General features: G+C 33.1%; 2 protein-coding genes and 2 pseudogenes across 3 annotated transcripts; 3 read left to right on the forward strand and 1 right to left on the reverse strand.

Annotated features, from left to right (window-relative positions):
- Window positions 1-250: 250 nt before the first annotated feature.
- Window positions 251-1,778, forward strand: LOC147923877 (uncharacterized). The gene is made up of 3 exons (XM_087496559.1): window positions 251-385; window positions 467-1,060; window positions 1,740-1,778. The coding sequence occupies exons 1-3, from the start codon at window positions 251-253 to the stop codon at window positions 1,776-1,778; spliced, it is 768 nt and encodes a 255-aa protein (XP_087352685.1).
- Window positions 1,779-4,394: 2,616 nt separating this feature from the next.
- On the reverse strand, window positions 4,395-6,265 carry LOC104757604 (ubiquinol oxidase 3, mitochondrial). Its single transcript, XM_010480356.3, has 4 exons — window positions 5,666-6,265; window positions 5,231-5,424; window positions 4,785-5,079; window positions 4,395-4,675 (listed from the first exon to the last, which is right to left on the reverse strand). Exons 1-4 carry the CDS (start codon window positions 6,074-6,076, stop codon window positions 4,616-4,618), a joined length of 960 nt encoding a protein of 319 aa, XP_010478658.2. The 5' UTR covers window positions 6,077-6,265; the 3' UTR covers window positions 4,395-4,615.
- Window positions 6,266-10,045: 3,780 nt separating this feature from the next.
- Window positions 10,046-12,394, forward strand: LOC147923878 (zinc finger CCCH domain-containing protein 12-like; annotated as a pseudogene). The gene is made up of 2 exons (XR_015587168.1): window positions 10,046-11,154; window positions 11,882-12,394. The product of XR_015587168.1 is annotated as a zinc finger CCCH domain-containing protein 12-like (transcript).
- Window positions 12,395-13,536: 1,142 nt separating this feature from the next.
- On the forward strand, window positions 13,537-14,382 carry LOC147923879 (RING-H2 finger protein ATL81 pseudogene; annotated as a pseudogene).
- Window positions 14,383-15,127: the final 745 nt, after the last annotated feature.

A 15,127-nucleotide genomic window follows, 5' to 3' on the forward strand; every position in this document is an offset into this window, starting at 1 on the left:
CGACATAAATTTGTAAGTAACTTCCAATCACTTTTCATATTCCATTCCTCTTTTCTAGATATATATATATATATATATATATATATATATATATATATATATATATTTTTTTTTTTTAAATTTTTTTTGCAACTTCAAACTTCATTCACGATAAAACATTTACTATATATCTATTATCTAAAATATTCTAACCTCTCACCTTTCATCATCTTTCTTCTTTCTCCAAAATAATCAAGAACCAAACCAAAAAATGGTTGCATACATAGAGGATTTGAATCCATCAACAGATAGGTTGAGTGTTGCTGTTAAAGTACTGAGGCTCTGGATACCCGAAATAATCATAATGCAGCCTACCTACATTTGTTTGATCTTGGTTGATGAGAAGGTAACAATCCATTTATAACCTTCTTCTTAATATTTAAATCTGAAATTAGTTTTTATATATTTTAGGGAACAAGAATTCAAGCTAAACTCCGAAGTCAGCTTTACAGCTGAAGAAAGAATTTATCTAAGTTCTGATTCAATTGACCCTCAAGATAAACGTGCTCTGAAAAATAAAGTTTACTCACCAGATTTTCTAAATACCATTAAGGTTTCAGGTATACCTTATCATAGGCTTCGTTTGAAAATAGGTTGTCCGATTATGTTAATGAGAAATATTGATCCGCATGGTGGTTTAATGAATGGTACAAGACTGCAGATCACCCAAATGGCGGACCATGTTTTGCAAGCTCGGATTTTAACTGGTACGCGAGTTGGTAAGATAGTTCTCATCCCTAGGATGTTGATATCACCATCAGATACTAGGTTGCCTTTCAAAATGCGCCGAAGACAGTTCCCAGTGTCAGTTGCTTTTGCAATGACTATCAATAAGAGTCAAGGTCAATCTCTGGAAAATGTTGGTATATACTTGCCTAGACCCGTTTTCTCCCATGGTCAGTTATATGTAGCAATGTCAAGAGTTAAATCAAAGTCTGGATTGAAGATGTTGATAACAGATGCTGAGGGAAAACCTCAAACAAAGACCACCAATGTTGTTTTTAAAGAAGTTTTCCAAAATCTTCACTAGGAAATGGAATGGTACTTACTCCCTAAATTCTAGGTATATTATAATTTCGTTTTATTAATATATATGTTACTAACTCTATATTTATTCTAATTTGCCCTACAGAGAAAATACAACACATGGTTGAATGGGTTAATGACGGAATATGGTACTTTCATGACTATATGAGTCATTTCTACTCTTACTATTATTTTTATTTTATTTTATTATTGTTTACTTTGGATATTAAACATTCATAAACACAAATAGAATCTTAAAACACAAACCAACAAAACTATAGTCCGATATTGCTTTCTGCGTAATCCATTACGAACCTACTATCCGATATTGTCCAATATATACCCTCTAACATATCTACTATTCAATATACTCTTTGTCTGTCTGATTTTGTAAGCAGCTATATTATGCAAAGTATGAGATTATATAAAGCGACTGATTAGTTTATTACCGATTACGTTTTTATTTTAACTTCGATAATAAGATAGATTACCTAACTCAAATAAGAAAAAGGTTAAAAAAATTTAATCCCGTGCTGTAGCACGGGTTATCCCCTAGTTGAAAATAGTAAATTCCCTATGCTAATATTTTGGAAGTATACATAAAATTAATCTTATCTTATTATATAAAGTTGGGTTTTGAAAGTTAGTCATTAACAAGATTTTGACATGTGTCAATTTATCAATCTCAGATTTTTGACATGTGTAAAAGTTAATATTTAATAGGAGAACTATAATTACAACAAAAATAAATTATTTTGTTTTAAAAATATTAATAATGTAAAAAGATAATTATCAAAAATTACAGATTTTATAAAAAAAATACAAAGGTTTTTTAAATAATAATAAGGAGATTATATATATATATATATTTCATAAAATTCGAAATTATAATATTATTTACTTATTTTAATTTTAAATTATTAATTTTACAAAAAAAGGATTAAGGATATTATACAGATAATTATTAATTCTAAAATTTTGTAAATACTCACTTTTATATAAAGATATATCGTCTCATAATTAAATAATTTATTCAAAAACACTGCTTTCAATTTTATTTAATTAGAAATTTTTTTAATGGGAAGTTAATTTTTTCTTATTCTTTTAAACCAAATTTTTCTCCTACTTTCTCCTTTTTCAGATGGGAAATGGTAAGATTAATATGTTAACCCAAGAAAAATATTAATAAATGCATCTTCTTTTCCTAATACTGTATTTTAAAATTTATTGTAGTATTTTTAGATTATTTTATTTAATTTATATTTTCATTTTTGAATTATTTAAGATTCATATACTACCGTGTTTATAATATTCTATTGTTTCTTTAATTATGTCAAATTATTTGTTTTAATTTCTCAACCTTGATTGGTTGGTCATAAAGCCTTTCTTATTTTGCAAACATAAATGTTACTATTATTCATTCAATCCCAAAGGGAGATAACGAGTAGAAGCTCATCAACCTAATGGATGGATAAAATAGGCTAATCAAACACAAGCTTACAATAAACATATATAGATAGATCGTTGTTGATAGATCCATATGAGCTCAAAGACTGTGACATCCTGATTTGCGGAAAAGGTATAAAAGAATTGATTTAGCCACATATATCACCAAAATGCACTTATTTTTTTGGTCAAGGATCCTGAGAGAACTTTATGATTGGTGACCTTTCTGGAAGTGATTGTCGGAACTGTGCGAGTGAGGACAAAACACAAGAAAAGATCATTTGTAGATTTGTAGGGTCGGTAAACAAGTTTTTAAAGTCTCTCTGACATAACAAACCGGCCATCAAATATGGGTGGGTCTATGGGCCGGGAAAGATATAGGGCACACTTAGGAAGGCGGGCCTATGGACTGAGAGTGGACATGGGCTCACTAAGCAAGGTGGCGGTTGAGGCGTTACAGAGACAAAGCAACATCATGGTGTGTCAAAGACACTTCCACGAATACATTGGGAAATTTAACATTAGTTACTATCAAAAGATTTTGTGACGTCAACATTTTTTTTTTTACTTTCATTAGTTGTCGGAGCAAGCCATTTTGAGATAGCAAAAAAATGTGAACATATTCTCTCTACACAGGAGGAGGGCAGAGCCAAGGTTCTTTCTATAGTGGAGAAGGTTGCACACAAGGTTATCTTCCCTAGGGAGGAAGGTGGAGGAGGTTGGACGCAATGTTATCTCTCCAAGGGAGGAAGGTGGAGCCAAGGTTTTCTCTATGGTGGAGGAAGTGAGACGCAAGGTTCTCTCTATAAGGGATGAGGGCGGAGCCGAGGTTTTCTCCATGGTGGTCATACATTATTGTAATGGTACATAATTGATTAGTATATTATGTAATATATTTTTTATTCAAAATATGTTTTGAGCCAACAATTTTTGTAATTAAAAAACTATAAAGAAGTGAAAGTAAAATAGTTGACTTAATGTGTTCATATAGACATTTTCTAGGTGATGATAAAGAATAAATTTGTAACATAGAATATAGTTAGGTTTTAAAAAGTACACTTTTAATAGTACACATACATAAAATATTTGTAAATAGATATAAATCCGTGTATTATAACAAACGTACGACACATTTTAATATATATTTTTGTTAAATTTAATTTAATTTATAAAACTTTAAACCCGCACATCGGGCGGGTCCTCATCTAGTTATTTATAAAATGTCAAAAAAACAGCTATTCAAGATAAATATAAAAGAAGTCAAATACTAATCAATTTAATTACTTTACAAAAATATATTACATAAATAATTTCCAAAAAAATAAATAACCAATCAAATTAAACAGATAAGATTTTATATATAGTTTATCATGTTAGTTTGTTGCTTAAGAAATAATCATTATACTTCCCCTGTAATCTTTGTTTGATTCTATTTTTTTGTGAAACAAATTAGATAAACACCACACCATCTAATAGATAAAAATGTAGAGTTTTCCTCGTATATGCCATGTTTGAATTTTCAAAGACGTATATAATTATTTAACGTACCTATGAAGAAAAAATAGTAGTGTGTCAATCGAACATAAAGATAAATGGTAGTCTAAAACTATAAATATTTAACTAGAAGAAACTATACATGTATTTTTTTTTATATAATTCAGGTATCCAAAGCCCAGTGGGTCCTGACTAGTCCACTAGCCCGAAGGCTTGGCGTGCGTCCCAAAGGCGGCAAGAATGGTTCCTAGAGGCCGCATAGCCCATTGTTAAATTTTTCTGCGGTGGCCACTTAAGGTGTTTGCAGCCGTGGAGATTCAAACCCGAGAGTATTAGGAATCTCACCCTCAATCCGAAATTCATCCTACCACTGGCCCACATATGAATGGTTTTTCAATACAATAACATCACTTATTTTTTATTTGAATATAAATTTACAATCTCGAATCTGAAAAAAAAATGTCAATATGTGCTACAACACAGATCATAATCTATAAAGAATAACAATTTTGAACAATAAAAAAAAAAAGAGGAAATAAAAGTATAATAGAGTCCACAATCACATAGGCGTTTATCATGCATGGATACAAGAAGCTTTGTCAAATGATCTCTAATGATATCCAACCGGAGCCGGAGCTTCCTTGAGTTCGTGTCCTTTAAATTGTATATCCTGCACAAACGTTAATTTAACCCCCAATATGTTAGCCAAAATTTCGAAAATTCACATTAAATAATATTACTATACATCTTTTGCAAATAAAAGTATAATAACTCCTTACCGAAGCATAATGATTAATATCTCGGTGGTGAGCTTCGTCAGCTCGGATAACATAAACCACGTCCCTGAGCGTCGCGTCTCTAGGCAACCGCCAGTAATCGATTGCGATGGCTGGAGCTGGCGAGTTTTCGAATTTTCCGGCATCGATGTCTTCGAGGAATTCGGTGTAAGAATTCACAGCCTCTTCTTCTAAGTATCCAGTTATGCGATGAGCAAGTTTCGGAGAAACTACATAAGCCAAGAAATATGCGTTGAAGAAAACGCCTTGGACCGTGAACACAATCGCCCGTTCGTACCTTTAATAACCGGTTCAAATGGTTAGATAAATTAACTCTAACAAATAATGATTTGAATTTAGATTGTATTAATTACTATATAGTTGTATAATACAAGTTATACGTGGTATTTTGATAAGGTACAAAATCAGAAGGGTACATGCATACATACCATTTGGGTTGTGAGAGTTCAATGAAGGTCATAAGATGCATACGCTCATTCTCGGCCTCTTCGAGCAAAGCTTTTATCCATCCACCGCTATGTTCAAATCGTCGAAGAGATTTCAAGTGCAAAAGCATCCCTCCGACCATTCCTGGCACTGCCGCCACTGTCTCTAACAACATTGCATGGCACATATGCTTCCTCTAAATACGCAAAATTATTGAATTAGGAAAAATAAACGAACAAATGTGTATATGGTCAAAGGTTTAAGAATCAGAGTTCAATTTCAAAAATTTACAGATTATCTTTTTTTCAATATGGAAAAATGTTGTAATCAGCTACTTTTGATACAACCCAATTACTGACTACCAAATATTTGATTATTTGAAAATTATATGAATACGAACAATTGATACAACAATTTAAAAGTTCTGAAGAAGTTACCTGAAAAAATAGGTGAACCGGTATTTTCAGAGTTTGGACGGTCCAATATGCGAATTTGTCAGTAAAATTGGAAGGTTTGTGATGTTTGGTTACATCAATAGACACGTCCGGTTTGTATGAATCCCATGGTTGAAAGCAATTCCACTTCCAAGCTGAACCGTCCGGTTTAGTGATCTTAGCCGGAGGTATACCCCAATAAGTGGATATAACTTTGCCGTCGACCGTTCGGATAGGGTTTTCCGGTTGGTTATTCTCACTCGCCGGAGATGACGTGACAGAACTAAAAAACCGAACAGTGGGCAAGTGGCTGATGATATGTCCCCTTATCCCCGGTCCAGTACCTAAACCGGTGAATTGTACCGAAGATGATAGCACCGGTCGAAGGGTACGGTAAACCAATTTAGAAGACATGAGTGACAACAGCTGTGGTATGATATATATCGACGAGGTTTTGGGGGTGAGACTTGAGAGAGTAGAGAATACTAAAAAAATGAGAGAGGGTTTTAAATTATGTTTGGTCTTTAGATTTTGTTATGTGATCAATTAAATTGTGAAGAGTATAATTTATACATATGAGAGTGATTATAACGAATCTCGGTCAAGTTCAAAGTTTCTTGGACGATGAATAAGAATAGAGGACATGTTTGACACGTTTTGTCATATATTGTACGTTTCTTGAAAAGTATTATTAGAACAATGTGAAATTACCATGATTGTATCTATCACAATCATATTATTATTATTTTTTGAAAAATGTTTTTGTCTATATTATTCAATGAATAATATTCATCCGGTCAATAAAAAAACTATTCAGAAACAAAACATTTTAAAAAAGAACTTTGTAAAGATGATTGAATCACAAATCCATTACTAGATTTATTTTGACTAAGATTTATTTATTTATTTAACATTATTAACAAAATTTATAAATATCACTATATCAGGTTAAGTTTATATATACTACTTCTTGTATAAGTCTGACGTTGATATTAGAAAATTATGCTTAGAAAGAACCAAGTGAAATCATCCCGAAAAGTCCAGAGATTCTATTCCTTAATCACTTGCAAATTTGTGAACCACGAAATTTAAAATCCATGAAGTAGACTTGTGTACACAAAAAAAATTACATGAACAAAAAGAAAAAGAGATATTTTAGAATATCTCGTATGGTTATGAAACACTTGATTCTTTGCTTCATTCATCTCTCTCTCATTTCATCTCTCTCTCTAATGCCCAGCCTCGTCTCGAACCAGTCAAGCGTTGCACCATTATGTGCCTTCGTTGACCGGTGAGCTACAAGAGCTAGGCATTCTCATTGCAGCATTTAACTTATTTATATGAAGGTCACATAATTTATGATCAGTATTCAGTATCAAATTAACTAAATTATTATTAGTATATCGATATTCTCAGTTTATAGAAATCTCAAAAACATAATTCACTCTAGTAATTAACAAAATTTATTCTCAGAGCTTTGTAGTTGTTTTTTTTTTTCTTTTTTTTTATCAACAACATAAAATATTGGCTCTAAAGTTAATATGAAGAAAAATTGTTTACAAAGGTGACACTAGACGATTCAGCGCGAGCTTTATGGGCCAAAAAAATCTGTCTTAACATTTGCACTACGATAAATAAGTGAAAGAGAAAACAAAGAAAACTCCTCCGTATCGCTTTTGATATCGTCTAGGTAAACTGAGAAGATCGGTCACTCGGAAGGGGAAGACACCATCTTCACCAAATCTGAGAAATCCATAAAAAAGGTTATGTCTTTGTTGTCTGCTCCAAACGAACCTTCAGAGAAGAAATAATTAACTAGTCCCAATACATCCACTTTAATAATAGGTCACGTCTTTTGGTAAAAAAGTGCAGTTATACTGTCTGGCCCAGAGGTTTTTTCAGGGTGCATCATAAACAAAGCCTCCCGCACCTCTTTCTATATAGTCGGGGCCGTGATAAAAAGATCATCCTCCACAGAGATCGGTGATTGTACCTCACTCAAAGCATCCTCAAATTCATGAGGATTAGTCGATGTGAACAAATCCTGAAAATATGTTACCGCAATATTTTGAATATCCTTCCCCTCCATAGCCCAAACATTATCATCACCATGTCGTCCTATAATACGGTTCCTAGCCCGACATTGTTTTGCTAAAGCATGAAAATATTTGGAATTAAGGTCCCCTACCTGCATCCAACGGTTCCTACATTTCTGGTGCCAATATATCTCCTCATCATGATATGCCTCACGCAATCATAAAGTCAGTGCCGTAATCTCCTCGGATCACCTTCCATCATCTACTTGCGCAAGGGTAAGTTCACTTTTTATACCCTCATTCGTCTCCCTACCAAATGGTTTTAAAGTTTTCTGTCATCTAGAGATGGAACACCGACAACTAATCAGCCTGTCAACAGTAGCTCCCTCGGTTAACCCATTCTTCAGTGATAGCTTCGAGCAACCCTTCCTTCCCAACCCACCATTTATCAAACCGAAAACAATGCTTACCCCTTGAAACCTTATCCTCGATGGTAGCTAAAATCGGTTTTTGATCTGATCCTATCATGGGCAAATATTTAACGAATGATTGTACTAAATATATCATGTCAGTCTTCATTCGCCAGAGCCCTATCTAACCGATAACGAATAGGTTTTTTATTTTGCCATCGTTTCCAGAATAAAAAATCACCAAAATAAGAAAACTCAAGAAGTCCACAATTATCAGTCATAGAATTAAATGGAAGAAATGATAACACAGAGTGTAAAACTCCCCCGTTTCTCATGATTTCCTTTTAATTCAATTAAAATCATCAATAAAAACCATGGGGAATCTCGAGACAACCCATACCTCATTAACTGTTCTCATACTTGTTCTCGCTTACTAAGAACCGGGTCCTGGTACACAAAAATCATAAACACTTTTTTTCTTTTAACAATTACCTTAATATCCAAATCTATTAGACTTAAATAAAATAAAAACTAAAAATTTATTATTATAAAAAGGGTTAAACCGCCACTACAACCAATAAAATCAACTATTTTTTAAGTGTGAATAACCAAAATGACCTAACATGTCTCGGACGCGCAGACCCTTGATCATCTTCTAACTGAATTGAAAACATTAAAAATTATAAACATTAGAAATGTTCCAAAATTTGTTTATTAGGTTGTATGCTAAATAATCCCAGTAGATTTCAACGTTTTAGACAAAAAAAAAAATCATAACAATTACGTTAAATATGATAGCTACTAAACAATATTGTAATTTACCAACCAATTCATAATATATACCAATGTTCAAGTTTTTCCATGGAAAATTTAACAAATTGTAAAAAAAAAAAAAAAAATTCACAAAAATAGAACACAATCTCAAATTTAATTAGTCTTTGGCTCTTTGCCGACAAAATCTATAATACAAAAAGATATTTAGAAATACCTCAAATGTTTTTATACACAACACAATGCTCTCTCTGCTGCTGCTCTTGCTCTCTCTCATTCTCGTGCCCAGCTCGAGCTTCGAACTCATCACACGTTGCACGTAAATGTACCATCGTAGACCAGCAAGCTACAAGAGCCAGGCACCTACTCTACAACTTTAACTTTTTAAAATAAATTCGCTCACCTATTTTATCTTCAATATATATATATTTTGTTTAATAAAGCGCTTCTAAATAGTTTTTTTTTTTTTCCAGTAAATTCACAAACCATCCTAGATTTCAATATGCAGACTATGCAGTCAATTATAATAGTCGTTGAATGTTTAAAAGAATCGGCTACTCGAAATATATAATTTGAAATTATTAATCTAATTATAAACTTAGCAAATAAATTAGTTTTTCTATTTCTTTTTTTTGTTAAACTAATTTAGCTTTAAGTGAAACTTACAAGTTACAAATGGTAATGGAACTGCGTATTGTATACATGGAATAAATGTTTGGAGCTCAACGATTTTATAAAAAGATAAATAAGTCATACTAGTATATCCATAAATTTCATTGAATGAGCAACACTCATTTCATAGCTGTGTCATCATTTAATACACTGTAAGAAAGGATTTTTTTTTTTTTTTTGTTTTGTCAGATTTCAATTCCTCTTAATTCTATAAAACCATATCTTCTTTTATTACAGTGTCTTTCAATTTTCATCACTTTATTACCAAATTTAGTTACTTATCTGCTGCTCCAGAGTTTCAAAATTAAACTAGTAGTATTGTCCAAATAAAGATCTTATCCACTGTCCACACGTTTCGTATTTTTTTCCTTGTTTAAACAACTGTTTTACCCCGACCATGATCTTTCAAAATATCTTCTTCAAATCTTTCAATCTCAACGACGATTTTTGAGTGACCTTAAGTACTAATCTTATACGTCTTCTTCATCATCTTCATCATCTGTGTTTATTATCTGTTCATATACATATTTCCAGTTTATCGTTTTTTTAATTTTTTTTTTCTTTCTTGGGTTTGTCAAATTTTGTCGTTAATCGATGAATTTGATTGTTTTCAAGATTACCCATCTCTGGAATCCACGAAATTTCTCAGCTTTTCCGTGATTCTTGGTGAAATTTGTAAACTTTCACAAAAAATTAGGGTTAGACACACACGCGATGAGTCATCATCATCGGCGAGATTCCGGCGGCGATGTAGTTCACGTGATACCCACGAACAATCCTCCGCCGGATAATTGGTTTCCCAATCTCGGCGATAGTGCCGTTTGGGCGACGGAAGATGATTACAATCGAGTTTGGGCGGTGAATCCCGATAACATCTCCGGCGATAACAATGGTCCTCCGAACAAAAAGACTCGAGGCTCTCCGTCGTCTTCGTCAGCCACTACTACTACCGCTACTACTTCCGCCGCGAGCAATCGTACCAAAGCGATTGGGAAAATGTTCTTCAAGACGAAGCTTTGTTGCAAGTTTCGCGCTGGGACTTGTCCGTACGTGACGAATTGTAACTTTGCTCATACGGTGGAGGAGCTTCGTAGACCACCGCCGAATTGGCAGGAGATTGTGGCGGCTCATGAGGAGGAGAGATCTGGTGGTATGGGAACTCCTACCGTTGCTGTGCCTGAGTTGCCGAGGGAGGAGTTTCAGATCCCGTCTTTGGTGTCATCGACGGCTGAGAGTGGGAGATCTTTTAAAGGAAGACATTGTAAGAAGTTTTATACTGAAGAAGGGTGTCCTTATGGAGAGAGTTGTACGTTTCTGCACGATGAGGCTTCGAGGAACAGAGAAAGCGTTGCGATTAGTTTAGGACCTGGCGGTTATGGAAGTGGTGGGGGAAGTGGCGGTGGTGGTGGTTCTGCTAGTGGTGCTGGTGGTGCTGGAAATAGCAATGTAGTAGTGCTTGGTGGTGGTGCTGGTGGAAGTGGAAATGGAAGTGGGATTCATATTGTGAAGCCTTCTAATTGGAAGACAAGGATTTGCAACAAATGGGAGATTACTGGGTATTGTCCCTTTGGTGCTAAGTGTCATTTTGCTCATGGAGCTGCAGGTAAAAGATTCCGCCTTTTGTAAGATTTGGTTTGGCCTTTATGAATGCAATGGTTAGGCCTGAAGATAAGGAGTTGACTGAGCTCATGGGTCTCTCTAGTGGTTTGCCAATTTTGTAGTGACTTATCGTGTGTTAGTTTAAACATTAAACCAATGTTGCTTGATGAGTGGGCTAAACGAATAAAATACTGGACAAGCCGAGTGAAATAGTTAATCCCCAGTGACTTGCTTATTCGCTGACCCTGTCAGGTTCTGTATTTTATAACACTGCTTTCTTTGGGTTTTGTTGGTCTGTGGTTGCTATTTAGGCTGTTAGCTTTTTGTGTTAAGATAAAGAGTAGTGGAAGTTTTAATCAATGTTGCTTTGTGGATGGACTAGTGAAAATGGTACTATAGGTTATAAAGGAGCCTAATTAATGGATTGAGTGCTTGTATTAGTTTAGCTTGCTGCAGGACACTATTGAAAATATATTTTTCTTCATTTTCGTTATATTGTAATGAAGCAGACGAGTTTTTGAATTCTTAGGCTCAGGGCTGAGCTATTGGTTGCTTGAAATCTTGAAAGTTTGATAGCTAATCCATCTTACATTTGTAAAAACGGAAACTTTATGTTGAATCTTTGATAGTTTCTTATGGGAAACAAATTCTTAGAATTGTTCAACTTTATTATGAGCTTAGATAGTTCCGTAGTCGTGTAGGTTTAAAGTTTGAGTCTTTATGGTTTGCAGAGTTACATAGATTTTGGTGGAGGACTCGTAGAAGGAGAAGGCAAAGACGGAGTATCACCCAATCCGGACACAAAGCAAACAGGACAAACCCCAAAAGGACATTCAGACACAACGACACTTCTATCTCCAGGAGTTCCTCATAATGTAGATGCCAGTTACCACAGTGGAGTCGCATTGCAACGAGCAACTAGTGCGGTTACACAAAAGCCTGGGATCAGAACTCATCAGAAGTGGAAAGGACCGGCGAAAATCAGTCGGATATACGGTGATTGGATCGACGATATTGAATAAAGTTATCGCCTTTTGTTTTTACATATCGGTTAGATAACTGGTAAGAAAATTACAATCTCCTTTTTAAAAAAAAAAAGTTTTTTACCTTTTAGTTTTCTGGTGATGATGGTACAGTTTGTAGAGTTTGTGTATCTGTGTAATCCTTGTATCTCTTGTTGTGGTTATTGTATTGTAGATTATGACTTTTAAGAAGTTGAAATATCATCTTTCTTTCTTTGTATCTTTCTTATGTCTACCAATACCAAAAATTTTAGAGGGATTTACTAGTTTGTGTATTGACCTTTTTTTAATATCATTGTGCTTAAAGCATGAGTCAACATTTTTTTAAAAAATTATAATATAATAATAAAAATTATTGTTTTATTTTTTTAAAAAAAAAGTTATTTTGTTTGAGATAATATTTATTTTAAATTGTTATGTAAATCTATTAGTCTATTTGAATAATAATTATTTTAGAATATTATAGTATTTTATTTTTGACGTATTATTATAGTTTTATATTGTTTGTTTGTTGTATTTACATCATTATTTTGTGAAATATAAAATAGTAATTTTAATATTATAATTATGAGCAAATAAAAATTATTAATTTATCATTTATATAAATTAAGTTTTACCAACCTGCCAATGTGGAAATTAAAACACACAATTTTCATATAATGAGTAATATATCTTCGTTTTAAAAAAATTCAAATCACAACATATGCAGAAAAATATGCATTTTAAATTATAAGTATTATAAAAAAAATTCCAAAAAATTTGTAAATAAAATAAAATAAAGATGATAGGGAGAATCATAATTTGAAAAGTTAACAAAATCTTCAATTTAATTATTAAAAATAAAGTCTTAGTTTTTTAAAATTCTGATTGGTTTATATATTAAAAAAAAAAATAATTAGTAATTTCGTCCATAATTTATTAGAGAGAGAAAATATTTTTTTAGATTTTTTTAGATTTGATTTGTGAGTGTTTTTTATTTTTAATTAATTATATTTATTTAAATTAGTTAATTAGCTTAATTATTAATTAATGGCAATTGAATGTAATTTTTAGTTTTATATATGTATTTCTCAATTAATATAGTAGGATTACAACTTAGACCTGAAGACCATAAAACTAGAATGTAAAAGTAAATAACTTTTTAACCGGCCGTAAAGGAAAAAAAAATCACCAAGCTTTTCTCACAAAAGACTCGCTCAAAAGTCAAAATTATAGGACCTTACCTTTCTCCTCATTTGTCTCCACCCCACTGACATTACCCTTCCCACACGGCAACGTCAGAATAAACCCTTTCTTTTCAACAAACAACCTATGAAACCAGTCACAATATTTCTGATCCGACCGTTTCACTACACGGTCTCAAAATGTCTTTATCCACGACGAGCACAGAGAATTCCAAAGCAGTCCACACCCTCGTTTCCTCCCCTGTCACCATAGTTTTGACCGGTAGTCTTCTCTTCATCATTTTCTCCGGTTTCTTCTCCCTTCTTCTTCTGTGGATGTTGTTTTAGGAAACTCATGAACGTTTGGAACAACCATCGTAACCGAAACCGTCCTAGTAACCTAATCCAACCGTCTAATCAACCTGAAAACATCGGTCTCGACTCCAAGATCATTGAATCCTTCCCTGAGTATCCTTATTCGGTGAAAAATCATGGGACAGGATCAATGTTCCATTTGTCTAGCAGAGTTTAGGGATGATGACACCATCAGGCTCATTTCTACTTGTAATCACTCCTTTCACACAATTTGCATTGATCTTTGGTTTGAAGGACACAGGACTTGTCCGGTATGTCGGCGTGAGCTCGATGTTGAAGACCGGACATCGCTAGAAAAGGCCGTTAGATGTTCCTGAACTCGATCTAGTTACATCTGAAATCCGCGACGAGCCTTTGTCCCACGACACAGTCACAATCATCGTTCACGAGGAGCATCCAACTAGTATTGATATCGCTAGTTTAGAGCATACAGACGAAATCGAAAGCTATGAAAGACGAATGAAAGCATCGAATCTGCGGTTTTGGAGGTCACATTCTACGGACATTCTATAGTAGTTAAGGCCGAAAACGAACAAGAAGAAGATGAAGAAGAAAAAGATGAGATTAAGATACATATTGAGATCTCTGGAGAATGTCAATTCGAAGCATCACAAGATGACTTTACCGAACAGAAAGTTGTATTGTGTTAGGGGAACTTACTCTGTAGGATAGAGCCTGGCCTGAGAATGTGAATTGTCTTGGTTGATATATTCTTTGTTTTTGGGCGGTCCAATTTTGTAATGTTTTTATACTATAGGTTATACATATAGAAGATGTTAAAGATTGTTGTAATATTTGTACTTAAATTCTCATTATTCCATACTATACTTCAAAAAAGTTCATACTATCCTATTTCAAATTTTCATTTTTGGATTTTATAAATTCTAAAATATTTTAAAATTTATTTCTATTACTCTATCTCCCAACATGTAAGATTTTCTTAGGTTTTTTTCTTTGTTCTAGTTTATTAAACTTTCCTAAGTTTCTATGCATAAATTAATTCAAGATTTTTTTTGACTATTTCCACTATGCAATATTTTTTTTCTATTGGTTGAAATTTGTTAAACAATAAATTATTTATTGATTTTTTAATCTGTGTTTTTAGCTAAAAACTCTTATATAATGGAATATAGGTGTATAATGGAATCAGTGTTTTTTAAAATAAATAAAATTTAAGAAAGAATATAAAGTAAATATTTTAGTTAGTAAAAACTATCTATAAAAGTAAATAGATATACCGAGGTGTCCAATGTGACATTTGGTATAAAATGTGCTATTCTGCGGTTGAGAAAATTAATCACATTTTCTTTGAATGCCCTCGCTCGTGTAAAGTTTGTGATTTATCTTCGACTCCAGTCTCGTCAGAGAGTTTTCCATATGAGTCGATGTACTCGAATTTAGAATTTGTTTTCTAGAG

Source organism: Camelina sativa, chromosome 17, assembly GCF_030686135.1.
Source record: "Camelina sativa cultivar CO46 ecotype springtype chromosome 17, ASM3068613v1".
NCBI lineage: Eukaryota > Viridiplantae > Streptophyta > Magnoliopsida > Brassicales > Brassicaceae > Camelina > Camelina sativa.

Excerpts from the sequence above, each read along its gene's own strand:
- LOC104757604 (XM_010480356.3), bottom strand. The coding sequence starts at position 6,076 with ATGTCTTCTAAATTGGTTTACCGTACCCTTCGACCGGTGCTATCATCT. Across the intron at positions 5,425-5,665 it reads CGGTTCACCTATTTTTTCAG|AGGAAGCATATGTGCCATGC; the intron begins GTAACTTCTTCA and ends TTGCGTATTTAG. Across the intron at positions 4,676-4,784 it reads ATATTAATCATTATGCTTCG|GATATACAATTTAAAGGACA; the intron begins GTAAGGAGTTAT and ends ACGTTTGTGCAG.
- LOC147923877 (XM_087496559.1), top strand. The coding sequence starts at position 251 with ATGGTTGCATACATAGAGGATTTGAATCCATCAACAGATAGGTTGAGT. Across the intron at positions 386-466 it reads TGATCTTGGTTGATGAGAAG|CTAAACTCCGAAGTCAGCTT; the intron begins GTAACAATCCAT and ends CAAGAATTCAAG. Across the intron at positions 1,061-1,739 it reads TTAAAGAAGTTTTCCAAAAT|ATTTATCAATCTCAGATTTT; the intron begins CTTCACTAGGAA and ends TGACATGTGTCA.